The sequence below is a fragment of the Volvox carteri genome (assembly GCF_000143455.1).
Source record: "Volvox carteri f. nagariensis unplaced genomic scaffold VOLCAscaffold_25, whole genome shotgun sequence".
In the NCBI taxonomy this organism is placed as follows: Eukaryota; Viridiplantae; Chlorophyta; class Chlorophyceae; order Chlamydomonadales; family Volvocaceae; genus Volvox; species Volvox carteri.
Genome location: NW_003307568.1, coordinates 1202594 through 1223893, shown reverse-complemented (window position 1 = coordinate 1223893; position 21300 = coordinate 1202594). Strand labels below are relative to the sequence as shown.

Here is a 21300-nt window from a genome sequence, read left to right as displayed (position 1 = left end):
CAAGCTTATTTGTGACCCGATGCTGCCCTGTGTACGTAACCCCTCCTGCATGACCCGCCTTTCAGCAGCATAAGGCGCATTTCCGCGCGGCATCAACTGACGGCAGCCTACCCACCGACTTTCGCGTTTGAGAGACGCGCGGGGTCTTCACTTCCAAGTTCGTGGAACATGCGAGGAGCAGCCACAGAAATTGTGGTGGGCCCGCTTCCATCGCAGAATGCATCTGGAACTATGTGGGAGGGAGAACCGAAGGCTCGCCACAATCCATAACCTAAGCTGTCTCGCAGAGCAGGGGCAGGAATTGCGCCTATAAGTAAAATCCACGATGAATAGCAAACCCGGCAACTGTTCGCAAGGTCACGCAATAGTGCTGTTTTTCCACAATGGCTACAGAACTCACACAGCCCCCTGCCCTTAAACGACGTCAAAATCTAGCCTCAATCCTGCAATACTCGCATGCTACGCCAGGAGCGCTGTTGACAAACGTCGAACACCTCGACCTTCAGTATTCCGCACGTCCATCAGCGGGAAACGACGGTATACATGTCAAGCTTACCCTACCCTAAGCGCCCCACATGCCCGAGCAACTTGCCACCATGCGGTTAAGACGGTCTTTGAGAATGCCCTCCAGTAAGCGCGACGTAGATGGTTTCCAACTAAATCACTTCATACCGTTAACTTTCCCCGGTAGCCCTTTTATAACTTCAACCCCAGCTGCAGCTCGTCTATGCTACTGACGCAAGCCGTGTGAAATCGCTCAGCCAGCGGTAGAGGCTGAAAGTGGCCACGCTCTCTTGCTTGACTTCGCTCTCCACCAGGTCACCCACCAATCGCCTCACGGCTTTGAAGACACGACGAGGCACCTTCAGGCACGGCCAAAGAGTGGAATAGACAAATAATTAGAACAGGAGCATTGCGAAGAAAAGCTGAAACTTCTGGAAGCGCGCGTTCCAGCCGGGAACGCTCTTTCAAAGGCTCTCCAAAGCTGTCTGCTTGCAGCTCAGCAGTGCATCCGGAAATGCGCGTTATGCATGACACCATATTGACACGGCTACACTTGATGGGCATGACCACATAGCAGGGTGCATCCACGGACCTCGATACACATGGGCAACTCCCATGTTCTCACCCTTAATTTGGTCCGTCTTCTCAAGCCTACAGCCTGGTTACACAAATTTCGAGCGAAACCACTCCATCTAAACCCGTCTGGAACAGCACCAATGCACCCGGAACCCTGTGCCCACCTGCACTGGCCGTAACGTTACCAGCCGTTTGATAAGCCGCTGAGTACAGAGCGTACGCATGCGCGCCCAATTGCGGCAATCCTCCTCATCGTTACCGGAGAGCATCAGCACGCACTGTAGCACACCGAACGTCAACGGTGGCGGCACGCGGTACGAACGCAGCTCGTTGAGCGCATGACAGCCGTCGCCGCTGAAAGTCTTCATGAGAGCCTGATTGGCTTGCTGAAGCTTTGCTTCTAGGAGGCTCTACATGAGAAAGGGCAATATCCATTAGTGATAGAAGGTTTTGGAAAGGGTGGAGCTAGAGGTGGAAAGCGTGCACGTGCCACTCAGGGTTTCACACCTGGGCCATCATCTCTCTTGGCCAACAGGGGTAGGGTGACCTACAGGGCCGCTGTCTTGCACCTTGCATCATCCACACTAACTGAATCGATCGCAACATGTTAAGCGCGGCCCTACCTTGTTATTAACAGTGGCTGGCCCCTTATGCTGCCCTATTCAGGAACTAGGGCGCGACGAAACGATACTGCCGCAAGCCTCGCAAAGTAGGCCCTTTATACCCATCTCCAATTACCTGCATCGCCCTGGCGGCCGACACGATGCGCACACTGGCAGCCCAGCGCGCCAGCGCCATACTTGCGCGGGTAGATGGGTCCGTGGCATCCTCGTCCGCAGCGATGGACACCGCATCCAGGGAGGAAGCGGAGAGCTCGTTGAGGGGCGTAAAGGCCCTGCAGATATGGACGGATGGACATCCTCGCATGCATTATGCGAGTGCTGAGGGAAGATGTGCATATATAGTGAAGGTATGTCCATTTGCATGGAAAACCTGCTTCTAAGTAAAATTTGAGCATGGTGTAAGTCCGGCCATAGAGGACAAGTATTACAGCACGGATGACCTCAGCGCTTAAATCAAATGCACAGCCCCTGGCCTTCGCACGTGCGCTCACTTGCACAGCGCCTGCCATTCCGCCCAGGCCTGCTGCGGGTCCAGCGACACCAGCCGCTCAAGCAGTTCCCGGTTGATGTGCGCCCTGGCATGAGACCAATCGTCCGCACCCACTTCGCCCACAGCAGCTAAAATGGACTTTATAACTGCCAGCGTAACCTGCAGGAACATTGTCCACCAGGGGTTGTCTCACAACGGATGCATACGTCAAGCAACGGAAAGAGCGGACAAACAAATATTCAAAACAAATACTCAAACACCGACCGGCGGCAGAGGTCGCTTTGTAGCAGGGGACGGTGTCATATCCAGTGCGAAACTGATCCAAACAAGGTCACAAAACCCCTTTGCGGCGGATGCCACCGCACTCACGTCGTCGGGCGAGTCCAAGTTGCAAAGGGCCTCCAGCTCCTCATCAGTGAGCCGCCGCAGCATGGCGAGCGCCTCTGAAAACAGCTTAAGCCCACCGCTGATGCCTTCACCCGGTACAAACTGCTGCGGGTCAAGAGGCGCCGGCGGCGGCTCTGGGACGACACTATCATCGCCCTCCAGCGCCATTGCGAGCATTGCCTCCGCGTATGCATCGGCATCCCTTCGGGCACGAGCTCCTATGGCAGCCGCCAGCCCACGCACAAACGCCATGTCGCTGACGGCGGAGGCGGACGCGGCAGATGCCGCAGCGTCTCCAGCTGGGCTTCCTACTGTCGCGCCTGCCGCCGCCGCGGCGGCCTCGGCCTCGGCTTCCGCCGCGCATATGGTATCCGCGCACAGCATCCCCATGACCTCGCCGCTGTTACCCACAATGGGTGCAGCTAAGTAAGCTCCGCCCTTAGGCTTGTCCAGCGTCCGGAAGAACCACACGCCGGGCTACAAGCAGGGGCGTACGGGGGTGGGACATTGGCGAGGTGGCACAGGATTAGCAGGTGGAGAGCCATAACAGCCTGCACGGTAACACGGTTACGAAGATGTTCAAGGTGTGCGGCTGACTGTATTCGGCTACCAAGAGATACGCGATGCCAGCATCGGTTATCCATACATATATACGAAAACCCATCGGTACAGAACATGCACAGCTATTATAGCCAGCAACAATCCCCATAAGCCGCCTGCACGTTGCCAATAAGTGTAGCTGCAAGTGCACAGCGGCATGGCACCGAAGGTCTGGCCTACCGCCTGTAGGTCTTGGCGCTGTGTAAGTGCTTTTCCGCTACATGTCGCTTGATATTACCGGCTTCCCATGCAGTCACCGCAACACTCTGAAATTCGTGACCGTAAACATATATCTGTTCACTGATTCAAAGGATTACAACACCGTCCTCAAGGCCTTAGCCGCGTACCTGTTGCGACACGTCCGGCACATGCAGCTCCACGCCGCGCTCCACCAACCGCCATGAGACACCCGACCCATATGCCAGCTTCTGGCCTAGCATAAATTCCTGGCCATGGGAAGCCTTGATGTACTTGAACACCAACGTCTCTTTAATCTCTGACAGCGCCGCTACCAACACCGCCGACGGCGGACGGGAGCTGCTGCTGGGCTTCACGCCTGCTGCCGCCGCGGCGCCACCCACCACGGCGGCCAGCGGGCTTGTCATGAAGCCTGGCGTCACATCGCGCATGATCTGCAGAGCGCGCGGTAGCGACGCCGGGGCGCCCTCACTTTCGCCATCTTCATCGGTTGTGACGGCCGCCGCTACCTGTGCGACCAAGGGAGCCGCTGGGTCATCGTTCTCCACGTCTGCTGCCGTGCGCAGTTCCGCCACGTAGACCGCGGTACCCTTGGGCAGAGATCCCGACAATGCCGTGATGGCAACGTTCATCGCGTCTTCCTTGGTCTTGGCATTGAGGGCATCGACTACCGCCGCCTGCGCTGCCGAAAGGCGGCGTCGAAGGCTGGCTTGCTGCTCGTGAAGGGCGGAGATTTGCGCATCTCGGGCAGATAGCGCTTCCTGCCGTCGTCGCGCCTCAAGATCAATTTGCTGCTGGCCGTGCTCTATTTGACGCTGTAGCGTAGAGCTCGCTTCCTGCAGCTTCCGCAGTTGCGCCTCCAGTTGCTGGGCCTGCGACGGCGAGAGGTGTAATGGGCATGTAATAATTATGAAACCGCGGTCCCTCTTAATACATCAACTTAAGGAGAAAAGGATGCAACGTGAGGAGCTTCTTGGAGGACCAGAGATGCCCTAGATAGGCTTGACGTGCACATATGACATGCACGGGCTGAACTGGCGAGGCCGCAGATGGTGGCTATGATGTTCACCCCACCATGTAAAACGTGTCACAGGCGCACATTCAATACAAATGCCTGCTGGATCTGATATGGATTTTCCACGCTTTGAGCATATGAAGGACGCTATGAAGTGGGAACCTGAACGTCTGGCAAGGATGCTGGAACGTATGTGGACCCACATCAACTCTTTGGTCGTTAGTCTCCTTTACCACTTGCTTTGTCTGAAGTGCAAGGTAGGACAGTGCTTATAGGCGATCTGGCAGCCCTTGAGCCCTCGGCTCGTATTGGGCGTTTGCAGGTATGGGGAACGCGCCCAACGACCATGTAACACACACACACACACACACACCTGCTGGCGCAGCTGATTCTTCTCCTCGCGCTCTGCTCTCAGCTGGAGGGTCAGGTCCTCCGCCTGCACACCGCAATCGGGGAACACGAACAGTAGCAGCATTGCCCGAGCCTGCCTCCGAACCTTCAGCCGTCTTGGCATATACTCTAGGAGAGATTACCTCGTTTCCTCTAGGCTCCTTGCTCAGGATAGTGCAATCTTGCATGGAGACCGAAAACACGGGAAGCCCTCTCGCAAGTGATAGGCTCATCAGACCGCCCGGGGACACCTCACCAGTGTCATGCGAAGCTGCTCCTTCTGGGCCTCCAACTTCTCCTCGTATTCTGCACGCGCCTTCGACATGTTCTCCTCGAGCTGCTTTGCGTACCATGCCTTGAGAGCATTCTTTTCCGAAGCCAGGGCAGCCTCCGCCTTTGCAAAGCAAAGCCACAGTACAGTGGGGAAGTAAACTGCCCGTCAGATTGCGCGCGTAGAGCCGCCCGGGCCAGGACCCGTAATAGCTTATGGATTTAGTATCCCAATATGATCACCCTCCCAATCATGGCCTTCAGCAAACAAGCACCTGCATCCTGCCGCCCCAAGGCGGTGCTCACCAACTCAAAAGCAAGGTTGTGTGCACATCCCGTGTGCAATACACCACGGGTTGTATCTGACTACAACCAAGCAGCTTGAGTGGAGGCCCATGGACTTTGATATCTCTTTTCAACATGGTCCAGATTTCCCGACAAAACCACAAGACACAAGCGCAAGGCCGTACTCACGTCTTTTTTCGCCTGCTCCTTAAGCAGCACTGCTCCCAGGGTATAATGGTTTAGAAGATGAAGCAACACACCGCGCAACAGGTCCACCAATGGCATGGCGTCCTTCCAGGTCCGCGCGCGAAAGGTCGTCACGCTACGGCAAAAGGCCTGCGATGTGCCGATGAACAGGCGGACGCAAGGGTTCGTGGGGCTTCAGGAATAAATACAGCAGACAAGGCGGTGGCTGAGATGGAGTGGGAGTTTTAGCGACCACCAGGCATATGCTATCGTAAGCAAAACCTCCACGGCCGACGGCAACGAACCCACTTCGGGACAAGGAAATGGGGTTCAATTGTGTACTAAGTAGCCACCGGAGACTGCACTAAGGGATGTTGCAGGGCACCAGCAATGTCATCATTTCTTACATAGGCTAAGCAGTGGACGAGCCGATGCGGGCCCCCGATGCGGGCCCCGCAGGAGTGATCTGTGCTTTAAAAACCAGTCTGGGTGGCCGCATTCCGCCCTCACTGGCGGAGCCCGCACACATAAAACCGTCCTCTCCTGTGCGAAGATACGGGAATGACACATACCAGGATGTCGGCCATCAGTTTCTCATTCCCCGGTTTCAGGAGGGGCGAGTTATCCCGCATAAGGTCAATCGATCCGCAAGGTGGTGGTGGCATTTTAGGGATGCGCGTGGCGAGCACCATATCCTTAGGAACATGAAGCTGCGTAAAGCTGAGCTGGAAGTACGCATTTGGCGCCCATTCGGGGGGAGGTATAGAGGTATCCTCCTGCAGAAGACAGGCCACCGAACAGGCGCCCGCGACAGGGTGCACAACTTGACACCCTGGTATAAGGACCCAAGTGTAAGGTGGAAAATTGATGTTCCAGAACCCCCACGCTATGACCCGCGGATGAGTGCTATAGCAGATAGCACATAACACAGTCAAAACTTACGACAAGTTGCAAAAGGATTGGCGCGAAAGCGTCAGCCGTGGGCTTACGATGCAGTGGGGCTGTGCACTTCACTTAAGGGGGCCCGTTACAAGAACTCGGCTTCCCCTTCGCTCCCTGGCCAACAGGGCAAATGACGTGCCTCGCGCACCTGGAGCGGCTGAAGCATAACATCAAAGAACTGGTAATATGGTTCGACGGGCTCGCCCTCTCGCAGGTCGAAGTCCTGCGTTTTGGGATGCACACTAGTTTTCATGGAATGCACTACTTCGTGGGGAACACTCTCCTTTCAGGGCAACACACCTTTGGAAAGAAATATCGAAGCCAGGGCATAGGGGAGTCCTCAGCATGTCGAGGATCGTCCACCAAAGGTTCGGAGCCCTGCGCAGGTAACGGACAGTGACTCTTAGTCGACGCACGACTTGGCAGCTCGAGTATAGCCGAAGGAATGTATATTGTAGAATTATACCTTTGCCCGGCTTGGAGGCGCCGTTGCAGGTCGAAATGTTCCATAAGGACCGCTGGATTTACCATGAGTAGCCGCAGGGCGCGCCTTCGCCGCATCTTGCGAAGCAGATGCCATAGAATCAGGCTCCTTATGCCAGATCAATAATGTAAAGGCTAAGCCCGCTTCGTTGGATACCAGCTCAGTGCATTTCAGGGCCAGCGAAGGAAACGGCGCAAGACTGGCAGGTATAAATGTTACACAACACGTTTCCCCTTTAAAATATTCGACTCCATTGATTTAACAATGCTAAACCGGCGAACGAGCCGTAACACTATACGGTGCGTCTTATACGGTTTTATTGGTGTTATGTGGCCTGCATGTATAACCTTTTTACACTTATAACATCCTGCGTGATGCTGACGTGCCGCTTTCCAAAGCGATTTGCAGTTTATCGACGGACAGCGGCGGTTAAGCTTTTTATACGACTCCCGAGGTAAAATTATTGGCATTGCCCTCCCTTAGCTACTGGCATGCACGAAAACGCAAAGGAAAAAGGACTTTTCACCAATAACCCTGGCCATTTGCACGGTAATTAACTGTTTCTGACCTGTCCTCGGCTGAACTATGGAGCCCTCCCCAACCCCAAAGGAGAGGGCTGGAGCCCTCGGCTGCCTCCGACCTTTTCCTTTTCTTGGTGAGAATATCTACCCCCACATACGGCGATCGCCGTCTGTATCAAGGAGCAAAGGATGTCACAGAAGGGAACCACATTTCAAGCTGTTCCCCATCGCATAAAGTCTAGCCTGCAACGGCCAAAGGCAGCCCAACTGTCACTTGTACAAAAGCTATCGTATCTCATTCTGCATTGTGCCTAAGCGCCGAGTTCCATCGCTGCTCTCCGCGCCTATCCATGCAAATTGAAGGAGGAAAACGCAGCGGCCTCACACGTGACAAGAGAACGCACAAAGGGACGATGCAAGAAGTTGTGACGCTGGTGCACCATCCCGCATACATTGCCATGCAAATCTACTGCATAACAACACCCACGACTGCAGAAACGTCCTCCTCCCACATGAGGAGGTTTGAAAAGATCAGCGCGCTTGGTCAGCCTGGTCAATGCCGCACCTCACGTGTAAGCGTAGCGTTACGTTAAAGGCAGCAGAGACCTCACCATAACAATATTGGGTTTCTGGTCACAGACGCACAGGTCAGCCCGACAGCAGCCTTGCAGGTTTGGCCCATGGCAGCAACAAGGCCTCTTTGAAGACCAGCTGCAATAAGGTTGCATGATCCCGCTCCAGCCGGACGCTGGCAACACGCCACAGGTATAGCTGTCGCGTTATTCTTGTCTTCTCTACCTAATCCGGCATGCTGCATGTAGGCGAAACATCCGCACAAATGGCCTCTCCTTCAAAATGCAGCACAAGACGCTAAAATACGTTTTCTCTCGGAGCTGTAATCATATTATTGCACAGGGCACTCGTGCTACTAACCCGTCTGGTCTACTCCCCCGCACTTCATGCGCTACACATGACCTGGAGGTGCAGCTTCCAGGCAATCGGACGAAGTAGCGCCATGGCCTCCTTCCAAATCCGACAATGTATATGGCTCCATGATGCGCTTAAATGCGGCAATCGACCACCAACATACCATGGCCGACGGCACCTGCTGCAGCAGCCGTGGAGTCACGCCCACATACAAGCCCCCGAGCCCTTTGCGTGCCACAATGCGCCGACCGGACTTTACAAATAGCGCCGCGCTGCCAAGCACGCCACGCCCCGAAAGGTCTGCTCCGTGTGTTTGTAGATAGGTCTTCACTGTGTCAAACGGCATGGATAAGAGCACTGCGGAGACGCCCGAGGCTGCACCGGTCATTAAATCCCAGCCGTGCTCAGAGATACCCGAAGCCCAATTATAATGGCGGGAAATAGGTCGTGAGGCGCTCTCCTGGAACTCACGCATCAGGCCGTAGGTTGCCAGCTCCGCGATATCATGAGGCCATGCCTCGAAGCAGTGAGGGAGGAAACCCCAATAAAGGCCGCCCACGCCTTCCCTGCGCACTGTGGAAACCATTTCCCGCATGAAGTTGGGCGCCACTAACCCAGCCTGTGCGTTGTGGCGGAACAGCTCGACAGGGGACTCCACCAACGCGGTGGCAACCGCCGCAACCGCAGCTGCAGCGAAGGTGGCCAATGTGCGGCCTAGGCGGCACTCATCGCGGCCAACTGGGGCTGTGGTCCCTTCTGCTGCTGTAGTGCAGTACTCCGGGATGGAAGCATAGCTATGGGTGCCGTGTAGGCCCTGCACGCCGTGTACAGATGACACACTGCCACCAGCATTTGGGTGACTGGTAGAGGCAAGGCGCAGGAAAGCTTTGCGAGAGCCTTCATAGCTAGCAAAGTGGACGGCTCCCACCACCACTGCGCACGCTGCAGCTCCAAGGGCTCCCGCGTAAAGTTTTCGCAGCAATTTCAGGTTAACTCCATTGCTGAGCAGACGGCGCAGCACCACGGCTGCAGTCTCGCCAGAGGCCTGACAGCGAACCTGTTTAGCACCCGTATGGATGTTTAGGATAATAAAGGAAGAAAAGCAAAGACGTCCGCGTCATTACGACAGCGAATGACACCACAAAACGCAGCATCTTAACATCAACGGCTGCACGAATTATTGGCACTTCGCCATAATGCTAATCGGGGGACACAGGCGCACAGGAAGTCACGTAGTAGGCACCGCAGAATGACCCCCACCTTGACAGTATCTAGCGGATACAGGACAAGGATCTGCGCGACTTCACCCAGCGCTCCAGCTATAGCATCCACAAGTGGAACGGGAAGCTTTAGAGGCCTGTGGAACGGCTCGCCGTGACGTCGTTCTGGCGCTCCTTTCCACGTGCAAATTGCCACGCCTGTGCCCAAAGCCGCTGCTGTGCCGACAACGCCACGATGCGTGGCAAGCCCAAGCTTGCTAAGACCAAGCGGTTTCATATTGCGTGCCAAAGGCTTTCAATTGCTGCTTCAGGCTCACGGGCGTAAACACGTCAGCTCAAAACTCCGTAGCCATCTTTCAAGGCCAAGGACGCGGTGCACAAGGACGGCACTGAATGATGCGAGGCACCATTTCAATACTTCTCAAGACAGTTGACTTGCATTGATCCCTGGGAGCATCGGGTGTTACATGTGTTGACAGGCAGCTATCCCATGTTCATGTAGCATGGCGACTGGGCATTTAACTTGTGGCCAGTACGAAGTTAGCCAAAGTACAGCTGCGGATATCAACTTTCCCAAACATAAGCCAAATCCAGCAATGCCTACAACTAGGATTCAATGCTAAACTTGCATGATGAAGAGCGCCATTGGTGTGTCCCAGTAGCAGAGGCGTGCTGCACGCCTGAGCAGCTCAGGCATGGGAGATATGAATGCACGCATTCGGTCTTGCACATACTTCGTTGCATCCTGATATATTTGCACGTCGTTCCAGGGGGGGAACTAGCCCATCGGTCGACGGTAGGGCGTACCGCACGTGATTGGTTTTGGACAAGACAGCCCAAGACCATAGATTGAGGAGGGAATGACACTCACAGCGCCGGATGTCCAATGTGACTCTTGTACCGTCGTCGCTAAGTTTCTCCGTGTTGAGTCAGGTTAAACCGCAGCCTCTACGCCTGGTGGTGCCCTTTCAACAATCTGCGACTACCCAGCCCCCAGCCGAGGCGCTCTCTTTGACATTACCATCCAATGTTCAAACCTACCCAAGTAAAAGTAGTCAGGTAGGACACAGTCTCGCCCTTCAGCGCCGTCACACCAAGCAGGCGGAGCACAGCCATAAGCGCGCACGTTGGGATTAATTTCTATCGCACGGGGGATGCTGACGCTGGACTATTTAATGGCGTTAGCGTTTTAGCAGTTAAATGTTTCATTCTCAATTGTTCGTGTGGCAACTCGCTTCCTGAAGCCCGGCAACCTACGGCAGTTGGGATTTCACCGTAAGCCTTCGTTGTCCCCTGTCCACGGGGCATTTTACCTGCGGTCACAGGTTTCCGTAACGCAAATCCCCCAGTCACATCTGGCATGGCATACCCCAGAGGTTTTCCTCCTTCCGCCCACGCTCTCCTCGTTAGATTTCTTTAGGCCCGCTTTCAATTCACTTCTATAGATGGTTTCATGTGCTGCCTCTAACCCACCCTCCATGCGGCAACTCAGCCAAGCAGGAGTTGGAGGCAGGAGTTGGAGGGAAGAGTGCAGACAGCACTATAATGTCGCGGCAAACCCAGGAGAACACGGGGATGGCGGGGGCTCTGCAGCGCAGCTGCGGCAGAAATGCCACGACCAGCAGCAACAACAGGAGCTGCAGCAGGCCATTCGGCATCAAACCCAGCAGGAAGGGAATATCCAGGGCGGTGACTGCTCTGTCGGCATTGCCAGCATCGCTGGCCACGGCCTCTCCTGCCGGCCGATCCAGTCCCAGCAGCCGCGGCTGCTGCCCCGAGCACATATAATCTGGGTCTTGGACACTTGCCCGTGCGTGGATTGACTTGTAGGGGAGCCGCCGCCTCCATTACCACCGCGACTGCTGCGGCAGCTACCGTGCTGGGCCCAGCCACCAGTCCCGCAGACGTTTCAGTTGATGGAGGAGGTGTAGGAGTGGCTGCAGCGGACATACGGCGTGCAGCAGTGTAGCGATTCAGGGAATGTGGCTACCTGTGCACTAACGGGCTGGATGTGGGAGGACGGCCTGCACAGCCCAAAGCAGCAGGATCCAGGCAGGCCCCATCAGACGCTTCCGTCACAGGCCCCGATACAACTGTTGCCACCCTTGCTGACGGAGGCAACTGGTCGGGGGGAACCGCGCAGCAATCGTCACAGCAGCAGCAAAAACGACAGGGTGGACACGGCACCGGCGGCGGCACGTGAATACTGAGTTGTGATAAAAGTGGTGTATGTAGCTGCAGCATACTGGAAGAAGCGGTGGGTAGCTTCACAGAAGTGGTGATAGCACCGGCCTGTGGACGCCGATCCCGCTGTCGGTGCGCCAATGGAGCTGGCACGTCATCAAGGCACCACGGACGCCATCGCATTCAACATCTCTTATGAAAAGGAAAGTAACACACCGATGTCCAACAGGCTCCGCATAGGGCCGCTGCAGCTGGGTTCGGGACTTGCTATCAGCGTGCTGCCTGTGTCGACAGTTTCTACAGCATTTGCGACATGTGTAGCTTTGACCCATGGGTCGTTTCCTACCGGCTGGGGCCTTCTGGCGGCGACGAGCCCCGTTCCGGTGACCCAAAGGACGGCGGACTGGGTCCGGGCCAAGAAGGCGCCGAGGAGGCCACCAGAACTGCGGTACCAGTGACACAGTGGAAGCGGCACTATAGGAAGGAACTTGCGTTTGTCCTTAACCGGTAGATGAAAGTGGTAATGTGTGCATGGTTTGGGTTTCTCACAGGGATAAATGAGAAGCTTTTTCGGAGGATTTGTCCGGAACTATCCTGCAATATTCCCAACGAGAGGCAGAGTGTTTGGCGGGTTGGCGCCATCATTCCCTGCAATTCTTGGGACCGCTTCTACGCTGGGCGCTTTCCCCTAATGCCCTGAGAGGAAGTCCTTAATGATGTCCCCGCTGGGTTGACACGTTAGGGCCCCAACCAACTCATTGTTCCCTAAGGAACTGTGGTCCGTATGGACCTGTGCAGTTGCACCAGCCCCGAAACCAAGTCTTGTTCGACTCACGGCAGCGGGAGCTTTTGGAGAGCAGGGCCGTGGTGCTAGCGGCGCAGCGCAAGGGGCGGCAGGCGGCAGCAGCGCAACGGAGCGGGCTCCAGAAAGCCAGTCACGGCAGGTATGGAGCTGCGATGTGCAAGCTGCCGGAAGGTACGGACTTTATTCGACTTTATTCGTATTCGACAAAGTTGATGTGGTTTATTTTTGGGACACAGATACTACAGTACAGCGGCTGGTGAGGAGGAGGTCATGTATGCTGTGGCCGCTGCTTCGAAAGCGTCCCCTTTGGTATGCCTGACAATGACACTGCAGGTCTTGGGGACACCTGCCGACATCGTGTTACTAGAATGTCGGCGCGGGCCCCTCTTGGTGTCCGGCCCCACCACACTGGCGGCTGCCTTGGACCTCCAGCGCCCTCTGGACCCTCCGCCGTGGCTCGCGAGCATGGCCCTGTACGGCACGCCTCCGGCCTATTGCAGCGGTCCATTTTCGCCTCAGGCAGCGGAGTCGCCTTCGGCAAGAATCGCTGGGCCTGGTGTGGACAATGGGGCATAGGGCAATGCGGAGAATGTTTGGGAGATGCCGACGGGGCAGGATAGGTACAACCCAGGCAAGAGCCAATGTAACAAGGCCACTTTAAGGGCGGCCACGAAGGTGGTAGCAGCCTACAGTCTCGGGTGCTCACAACCCGCTGGAAAAGAGTCTAATTGTTGCAGCGCGATAGCTACAAAGGAATGATGAGCTTATTAAGAAATATGCGAATCTAATTATGATTATGAAAACTTCTGAAACTGATATGGTTGTCAAGGAATCATTTGTAAGAATTCACCGGAACTGAACATCAAGGATCTGTACGACAGCCTTACCGAAATCCACAAACTTACTGAAATCGTCTTTATTCACAGGACGACGTGCTGTTGTTTATAATTCATATTCTACACACGTTCGGAGCGCGGTTTGATACCTTGGTCGGGGCAGTGCCGGCCTGAGGCAGACTTCACGTGACTTTGGCACTGCACCGCACTACAAAACTAATGCTGTGGCCGAATCCCTGTGAGCGTTGAAGATTCGCCTGTTGTCTGCAGGAGTAGCGATGATGGTCATGTCGATGAATCTTTTGCTCCGAGCTTGATATCGAATTTGAGCTTCAATTGAGATTGCAGAGCGAGGGGGCCCTAACATTTGGGCGGGTGGAGAGTGAAACTGGTATGGGTAATCCGGCTGCAGCACTTGCAGCACATGAAATTGCAGCATGAGCCGCCACGACGGTTAACTTTGCCGGCGGTGGCGCAATTTGTGGAACAAACAGCCAGATCCAAGAAGTTCTGGGGAGCAGGGTGCTCTTGACATCTCTGCATTTAGCAGGTTAAGGTCCTGGGTCTGGTCCTGGGCAATCATTGATTGAATATGCATAGACTTCTCGTTGCGAGAAGGCGGGTTCTTGGACGAAGATGTTACTCGTTGTACTTGTCGTACTTCCTTCAGTATGGTTATTACACTGAACTGCGTTCTGTTCCGGCTATTCGCCGTATCGTGACCTTAGGTTCATACTGTCATTCCCGCCCTCTCCACCCAGTTTTGGGGACTCTTTGGCCTTCAGCCCCGGGCGTTGGCGCGTTCGGTGGTTGAGTGCCTAAGTGTCACGGCCGGCCACTGGTCCAACTTGAAATAATCGGTCATTAGTGGGGGGGGGTGGCAGGGGGTTAAGCCGATCAGCAGGGAAACCCGAGGGGATACTAAGCCGATCAGCGGGGCGGTGTAATCGAGGTGCAAGCCGCGGTTCGGAGTGGTGGTCGATGCAGCTACGGTGTCAGATAGGCAGCACGGTGGCAGCGTCGGTTGGGGCCAGACCCGGTGGCATCGCTGCTGTCGTCCGTTTAGCGTTAACACAGTGTAACAATGAGGACAAGAAGCGAGGTTATGGCCTCTTACTGATGTGTGGAGATGAGGTCTAGTTAGTGGATTACGTTTCGCATGCTGGATTATTGGCGGTTGCTGATCTGTCTCTACAAATGTCAGGTGATCGGATAAGGAGGGGTTTAGGGGAATTAGCTTTCAATATATTTAGTCCATGGCCCCCGGGCTTTGGTGGATACCCCCACAGTTGTACGGAACTTCTACATCTTGCCAGCGGTGACGCGTGCACATGGTACAGCGCTGTTAGATCCTCCCGGCGGCTTAACACCGACTCCAACTTTGCAAATCATAGACAGTGTGGTGATAGTTGCTTCGGGTTCACTCGTGCCAAGCGCCGTGGTAATTGAGCCTGATGTCATCGCTGTAGATGCACCGCATGGAGTGGATGCAGATGTATCGATGGATTTGGATTTGGAAGTGCAGGGTGGCTCAATGGTGATGGGCAAACGGGCAGCAGTAAATGAACATGTGGCTGTGGCAGCTGGGAGTGCGATAGCAAAATGTCTGCAGGTGGCACCCCTGGAGGAGGTGGAAGGAGAGCCGCGGCTGCTGTGCCCCTTGCTGCCCGGCGCCCCTTGCCACATGTTGTTTGCGGGGCTTAATGCGGCGGTCCTGCCGGGGTCATGTCAAGAGCCGCGGTGGAAGGCATTGACGAGCACCTCGAGCATTGACAAGCGCCATGCTGTTCGTAAAATGTGTCGAGGCTATATGGGGTGCACCATCAACAGGTGGGCATCATGTCCAGCACCAGGATGGCGGGAGCCAAAAGAAGGGTAGGAATGGACGAGCAGGAAAAATACAGAAGCCTCGACCATTAACCAGCTCCCCAGCGAGACAGCAGTGGTGGAGTCCATACCGCTGGCGGGAGCAGGCAGCCATCGGACAAGCTTGCTTCCCCACCCAGAGGCAGCATGTTAAGGCTCAGCAGCAACAGGAAGAGCTGTATCGACAGCAGCAGCAGGAGGATGACTGGCGCCATGTGCAACCACATGGCGATGGCAGCCATGCGGAGTAGGAGAAAACGAGAGTCGAGTGAGATTGCAAATTGAGACGTGAAGGCATCGACGTATGTACATGTATGTTGAGTGGCATGAGGACTGAGGCCGTTGCGTTGAACCTGATCTGGCCCGACTGCTGAGCAGGCTAGGCCCATGCAGTCATATATATAAGATGGGATCATGTTTTCTGCATATCGGGTGAATAGTGCAACAGCAGGCCTCAAACGTTGTTACAACAGGTAGGCAATAGGACGGAAGTGCACACGGAACCAACCCTGGGCCTTCATCCTCGCTCTACATTGCTGCGCATTCATGCTGTCACATCCACATACGGGACACCGACTGCATGCGGCCATGGCCAACGGCTAACCAAGCCTTTGGTTATCTCTGACCTCAACCAATTTAACCAATCTCGTCTTACTTCGCGCAATATACAGACGCCACCCGCTGAGACCGGACCCTGCTGCTCAAAAGCCGCTGCCGCCCACGTCAACGAAGACAATTACTCCTTTAGGACCGATTGTCAGTCTCACACACCATCAAGTCAGTCGTAGTACCTTTGCACTAAGACCACCTCCAAATGTACGACCGATACCTAATGCCATCCAGAGTTGCTTATGAGGGGCAAAGTGTTCCATGTGGGGGGTTTGCAAGTGGCCTGCAGGGGACATCGTTCCCTAACGATAAGTCCGCGAAATCTAGCTCCCCCACCACTGATTTAAGCTCCGATCTCAGCTCCGTCGATTTCTGAGCTGCCGCCTGGACCTCCTGACGATGAACACCCAGCAGCATGACAGCACAACTATTAGTGCGTACATGGATACCGGAACACCACACAATATCGAGGAGACAACTTAACATTAATAAAAACACCCATCGAGTCCCGTTTCCCCGAAAACACTGTTGTCGGCAGACTGCTATAGGTTGTCGTGTAGCTCTGGCGCCGACAAGGCAGTTTGTCGTACAGTCAATCACCCCAGCATGCAGCATGAAATGGACTCGCCAGCCTTGCAAATCCCTCCACTGACCAAAGGGACGGACCATACTGCTCCGTCAAGACGTGCTGCTATTGTGCGGCAATTCGCTGCCTGGCATTCGCCGGGTCACGCAACTAGTTGTGGTCCCGCGAGCGATAGTTACAGCAATCCGTTGTGTCTCGCCCGTTCCGTTTGTCGACAGGAACCAGATCCCAGACTGTGATCTGCCTGGAAAACAAGGTGGTGTCGGCTCCTGCGAAGCCGGGAAAAGGGCGTGGGCCCTTTAATCCGTACAGGTCCATTGCTTAGCCACACTGCTGTGCTGTCTCGCGGTGCAGAGAGCGGTCGGAGAAGCCAACGCACTTAGCAAGCGCAGTCCGTAAGCCGACGTTACAAGAGCAGTCTGGAAGCTAATCAGTCAAAATTTGCACGCGTCAGTCACCGACCCAATAGGGGATTGAGACTGCTACCGTCGCGTGACGGGGAATCGGCAGCACCATGCGCGAGGGTGATGTGAGTTTCGTGGTTTCCGGGTGCATGCCAGTACGGCAGCCAGATTTGGATATCACCTCCGAGATTCTCCAGAAGGGTCCAGAAATATCAGCTTACTGAGCACATTTCGGAGGCGTGGACACATGCGATCACCAAAGCGCAGATCATCTCAGAAACGCTAATCAAATTGTGAGGCCTTCGGCAATGGTCACGGAGAGACGGTCGCGCAAGTTGCATGTTCGATTCGCATGACGCCGTCAACTTCATGTCCTTTAAGAAGAAGCACGGCATCGTATGGACCGAAATATAGCGCGAGAAGCATTGGTGTGGCCTTGACCTCGGTCCAAGGAAGCAGCCAAATTTGTTTGTGCCCATACGAATTTTGTCAGCTACAGGCCAAATACTATACAAAATGGAATGTTAACGGCTTTCGATATTGCGTTTTATTGGAGCGAGATATTATGTTTGGTTGTTAAACACGGCCACACGGCCACACAGCAGGGGGCAAATTCTACAGGGCGGGCCCCCAGCACGAAGCGCTTCGCGCTGGGGCCCCGCCCCAAAAGCTGCCTGTCAAACGAATATGCTCCATTACCAACTATCTTACACTGCGTTTCTTCTCGTACATGGCCGTATTCCTATAGCGGAATCGGTCCAACAGTAGGGTAAGTTTTGGCGGCGGTTGTTGGAAGATTGGGTATTGAGTGATATTGATAGGGATCAACGAAAAGTTCCCGAGTTTGTTGATGGAGAAAGTAATTCACGGAAACCTGGGGTAACGGCATGCCGCTACCTGAATTGGATGGGTGTGGCATATGACCCAACCACGCCTATGGAGAAGTTGGAGCACTTATGAAGTGCTTATGCCGCGAAAGCATTATACGGCACTGATGCGCTTACGTTTGGGACGATGGGACCTCAACGCATCCTACTTTGCACACGTCCGCTGGGACGCAAAACCCGTCGAGTGTCGTTCATGCCGAATTTACCGTGGGGCGTGGTGGAGGATGAACACCACGTTTTAATGGAGTGCAGGTCTATGACTCTCTCAGGCGTGCTGTGGAGTTTCCCACGAGTATAGAAATGCAAGGAAAAATGTTGGCGGGATCAGGTGAAGTTCAGAAATCTTTTGGCACAGATTCAGAAGGCGCGAAAGGATTGTTGTTGTAACAAACTATACATTTGCCTGGATTTCGGTCAGATGTGCAACCCTTGGCAGATCTCCGTTGTGGGGGGACGCATATTGCTGCTGGCCAGTACGGCCGGTACAACATGGTCTGGCTCCGGACACGACGGCAGTGCCAAACCCGGTTTCCCTGGAACGCCCAAAATGGTATTACACGTGCTTAATCTAGAGTGTGTTATACTATCTGGAAGAACGTTTGGACATTACTAAAGTTTGCATGGTCATGTGTTCTGGTTTAGTGAGCTGTGTCGACGGGCCAAGCACACGACGCCAGCTGGACCAACCTATAGCTATAACAAACTAATGAAGTGAATGAAGCCCCAAACGGCACGCTTGCATTTCCGGACGAAGAGGTGTAATTGACTCCTACCAACTCACAGCAGCAGCTTCCTTCCGTAATGCTGCTCGTACAACGACCTCAGCGTGTGCCATGCATCCTCACTACGCCCTCGCGGCTCAGTTTTTTCACTAGAACATACAGATGCGAACTTGTGCCCTAGAAGTGTGGTTTACACACGGACGCCTTGGACTGATGCTTAACCTTGCAAAAACCTGTAAAGGTAAATGTTAGCACCTTGCGCCACCAAACAGAATTTTATTTATTGAAATTGATGCGGCCGTGTTATATAAGTTCCGGTGCCGCTGACATGCGCGAGGACATGTAACGCGCAGGTGCAAGGGGCGCGTCCTTTTATCAGCAGCTTCGTCCTAAAGCTACACGGAGTGAGCAAAGCGATGATATACAACCTAACGAAAGGGGCCTGGTAGTTGCTTAAAGGCTACTGTCCGTGAGCAAATCGGGACATAGGGCACGGAGATTGAAGGAATCGACCGGATCACCTGCTATAGCTGCTGCCCGCACCGGAACTCCCCAAGAGGTTCAAGGAGATACCAAGACCTGACCAACCCGTGCCATGGCGCATGGGGAATGTTGTGCATGTTAACTTCAGGACACCGACGAATTCACGCGTAAGCCCTCATGAGGCAAAGTAAGAGCATGGGAAAATGTATATGATGTAGGGCCGACATCTATGGCCTTTCGAACTCGAAAGGAGGAGAAGCAAACGCCGCTGCGCAGCAACAGCGACCAGCGGGATGTCTTCAAAGCACACCCTAAAGCTAAACGGAGTGAGCAAGTCTATGACCGGAAACAATAGCATTCATGTCCCTAATTTCTGCCGGGTCTCGGGCGAAGGGCAATTTTTCCACTAAGGTTTCGCAGGCCTTGGACTGCGCCGTGGGCTCGGACTGCGCCGTGGGCTCGGACTGCGCCGTGGGCTGCTGCTGGGCGATGGGCTTGCGCTCGAGCTTGGGCTGCTGCTGGGCGACGGGCTTGCGCTCGAGCTTGGGCTGCTGCTGGGCGACGGGCTTGCGCTCGAGCTTGGGCTGCTGCTGGGCGACGTGCTTGACGCTTGGGCTTGGGCTTGGGCTTGGGCTTGGGCTTGGGCTTGGGCTTGGACTTGGGCTTGGGCTTGGGCTTGGGCTTGGGCTTGGGCTTGGGCTTGGGCTTGGGCTTGGGCTTGGGCTTGGGCTTGGGCTTGGGCTTGGGCTTGGGCCTGGGCTTGGGCTTGGGCTTGGGCTTGGGCTTGGGCTTGGGCTTGGGCTTGGGCTTGGGCTTGGGCTTGGGCTTGGGCTTGAGGAGGGGCTTGGGCTTGGGCTTGAGGAGGGGCTTGGGCTTGGGCTTGAGGAGGGGCTTGGGCTTGGGCTTGAGGAGGGGCTTGGGCTTGGGCTTGAGGAGGGGCTTGGGCTTGGGCTTGAGGAGGGGCTTGGGCTTGGGCTTGAGGAGGGGCTTGGGCTGCGGCTAGGGCTTGGGCTGGCTTTAGGGCTAGGACTTTCCTTGGGGCTGGGGCTCGGGCTGGTTCTAGAATCGTCATCACCATTGTCGTCCCCACCTTTCCGGTTCGCGGGGAAATCCCTTGCCACTGTAAAAAAACATCAATCACACGAGGGCTTTTATTAAACACGGCGCGTTGCAAAGGAGAAGGCGGTTTCGCTTGGCACATTTGGCCTGATTTAGCGTACAGCGTATGGCGCGTGAGACACGGTGCCGTTTGGCAGCGTGCAACACTGCACTTGTGCTATGATACACATGAAAAATGCCCATAAAGCAGTGACGCACGGCACCGTGACATTAGAATATGGGAAGCCGCGCCCCACGACCATGTGCATGCTAAGAGTGTGTGCTAAAATATATAGTTGCGGCTTGGTAAGGATGCATGGTAAATCGTCCACACTTTGAAGAGGGGCAGTGGGTCATAAGAAGGCCAACGCTAGCTTCCATGCGTTCGGCGGCACATGCATGGCGTCAGGTGCGGCCACGCACTGGGGCGCGTTCCACTGGACCCATCCACCGGGCAGTGTTTCCGCTACCGTGACACGACTCCAAAATGACAAAGCTCGTAGATCTCTCTTATTAAATGTACTAGAAGCTGTGCGTGTGCGCACGCGACGCACGAATATTGTCTGATTGGCCCTGACGGCCTCAGCAAGCGTTGTTAGCCATAAAGGCCCAATCGAGTTGGGCTCACCTGCGCTTACGCTTAGCAGGGCCAGCAGCAGTAATCCAAGCAACGTGGTGTGGGATGCCATCTCAGTGCAGCACGTCCTGAGTAAGTCGAACAGGGATAACCCGAGAGGGCCTGCGACGAGGAAGGCGCAACATCGCACAGGCAGCTCTTGGCCGATTACAAACCATAGTATTAACATAACATGAAGGTACCTTGCGGCCACGTCGATATGGTGCGCGCAATTACAAACAAGGCGACTGTTGCGCCAGGTTGCGTTGCCACGGAATCCAACATATGCAATCACACATTTAGGCCAAGGAGCTGCAAGTGAAGGATCTGAGCAAGTGGTCTCTTCGAGTGCCTTACCGTGTACCGTATAGAACTGTGTGCCTTAATGCCCAGTTATGTCCTCGGATGCAAAGATGAGAGAAAATATTGCCTGGCCAAGGAAAATATTTTATCCTCTTGTTTAGTCACGACGAAATGCGGGCTCAATCCAGGAGCCATGCAGTCCCAACCCAACCCAACAAGCACGCACTCAACGATTTGAGTAAGTTGACTTGCGATGCCTCGTCTGGGTGGTAGCCTGGTTCCT

General features: G+C 54.9%; 4 protein-coding genes across 4 annotated transcripts; 1 reads left to right on the top strand and 3 right to left on the bottom strand.

The window, feature by feature from the left end:
* Positions 1-139: 139 nt before the first annotated feature.
* Positions 140-7170, bottom strand: rsp17 (radial spoke protein 17). Its single transcript, XM_002951677.1, has 14 exons — positions 6933-7170; positions 6767-6844; positions 6615-6689; positions 6097-6300; positions 6035-6067; positions 5528-5674; positions 5040-5177; positions 4767-4829; positions 3528-4250; positions 2563-3057; positions 2195-2352; positions 1819-1975; positions 1245-1490; positions 140-863 (listed from the first exon to the last, which is right to left on the bottom strand). The coding sequence occupies exons 1-14, from the start codon at positions 7044-7046 to the stop codon at positions 726-728; spliced, it is 2769 nt and encodes a 922-aa protein (XP_002951723.1). The 5' UTR covers positions 7047-7170; the 3' UTR covers positions 140-725.
* A 476-nt stretch (positions 7171-7646) lies between these two features.
* VOLCADRAFT_105233 (uncharacterized protein) lies at positions 7647-10324 on the bottom strand. Its single transcript, XM_002951676.1, has 2 exons — positions 9659-10324; positions 7647-9455 (listed from the first exon to the last, which is right to left on the bottom strand). The coding sequence occupies exons 1-2, from the start codon at positions 9893-9895 to the stop codon at positions 8436-8438; spliced, it is 1257 nt and encodes a 418-aa protein (XP_002951722.1). The 5' UTR covers positions 9896-10324; the 3' UTR covers positions 7647-8435.
* A 739-nt stretch (positions 10325-11063) lies between these two features.
* Positions 11064-13227, top strand: VOLCADRAFT_92349 (uncharacterized protein; the record flags this gene model as incomplete). Its single annotated transcript, XM_002951770.1, has 3 exons — positions 11064-11428; positions 12573-12778; positions 13040-13227. 3 exons carry the CDS (start codon positions 11064-11066, stop codon positions 13225-13227), a joined length of 759 nt encoding a protein of 252 aa, XP_002951816.1.
* A 6139-nt stretch (positions 13228-19366) lies between these two features.
* On the bottom strand, positions 19367-20787 carry VOLCADRAFT_92348 (uncharacterized protein; the record flags this gene model as incomplete). Its single annotated transcript, XM_002951675.1, has 3 exons — positions 19367-19993; positions 20091-20206; positions 20727-20787. 3 exons carry the CDS (start codon positions 20785-20787, stop codon positions 19367-19369), a joined length of 804 nt encoding a protein of 267 aa, XP_002951721.1.
* Positions 20788-21300: the final 513 nt, after the last annotated feature.

Excerpts from the sequence above, each read along its gene's own strand:
- rsp17 (XM_002951677.1), bottom strand. The coding sequence starts at position 7,046 with ATGGCATCTGCTTCGCAAGATGCGGCGAAGGCGCGCCCTGCGGCTACT. Across the intron at positions 1,491-1,818 it reads CGGCCGCCAGGGCGATGCAG|AGCCTCCTAGAAGCAAAGCT; the intron begins GTAATTGGAGAT and ends TTTCTCATGTAG. Across the intron at positions 864-1,244 it reads TAACGTTACGGCCAGTGCAG|GTGCCTCGTCGTGTCTTCAA; the intron begins GTGGGCACAGGG and ends CCGTGCCTGAAG.
- VOLCADRAFT_105233 (XM_002951676.1), bottom strand. The coding sequence starts at position 9,895 with ATGAAACCGCTTGGTCTTAGCAAGCTTGGGCTTGCCACGCATCGTGGC. Across the intron at positions 9,456-9,658 it reads ATCCGCTAGATACTGTCAAG|GTTCGCTGTCAGGCCTCTGG; the intron begins GTGGGGGTCATT and ends GGTGCTAAACAG.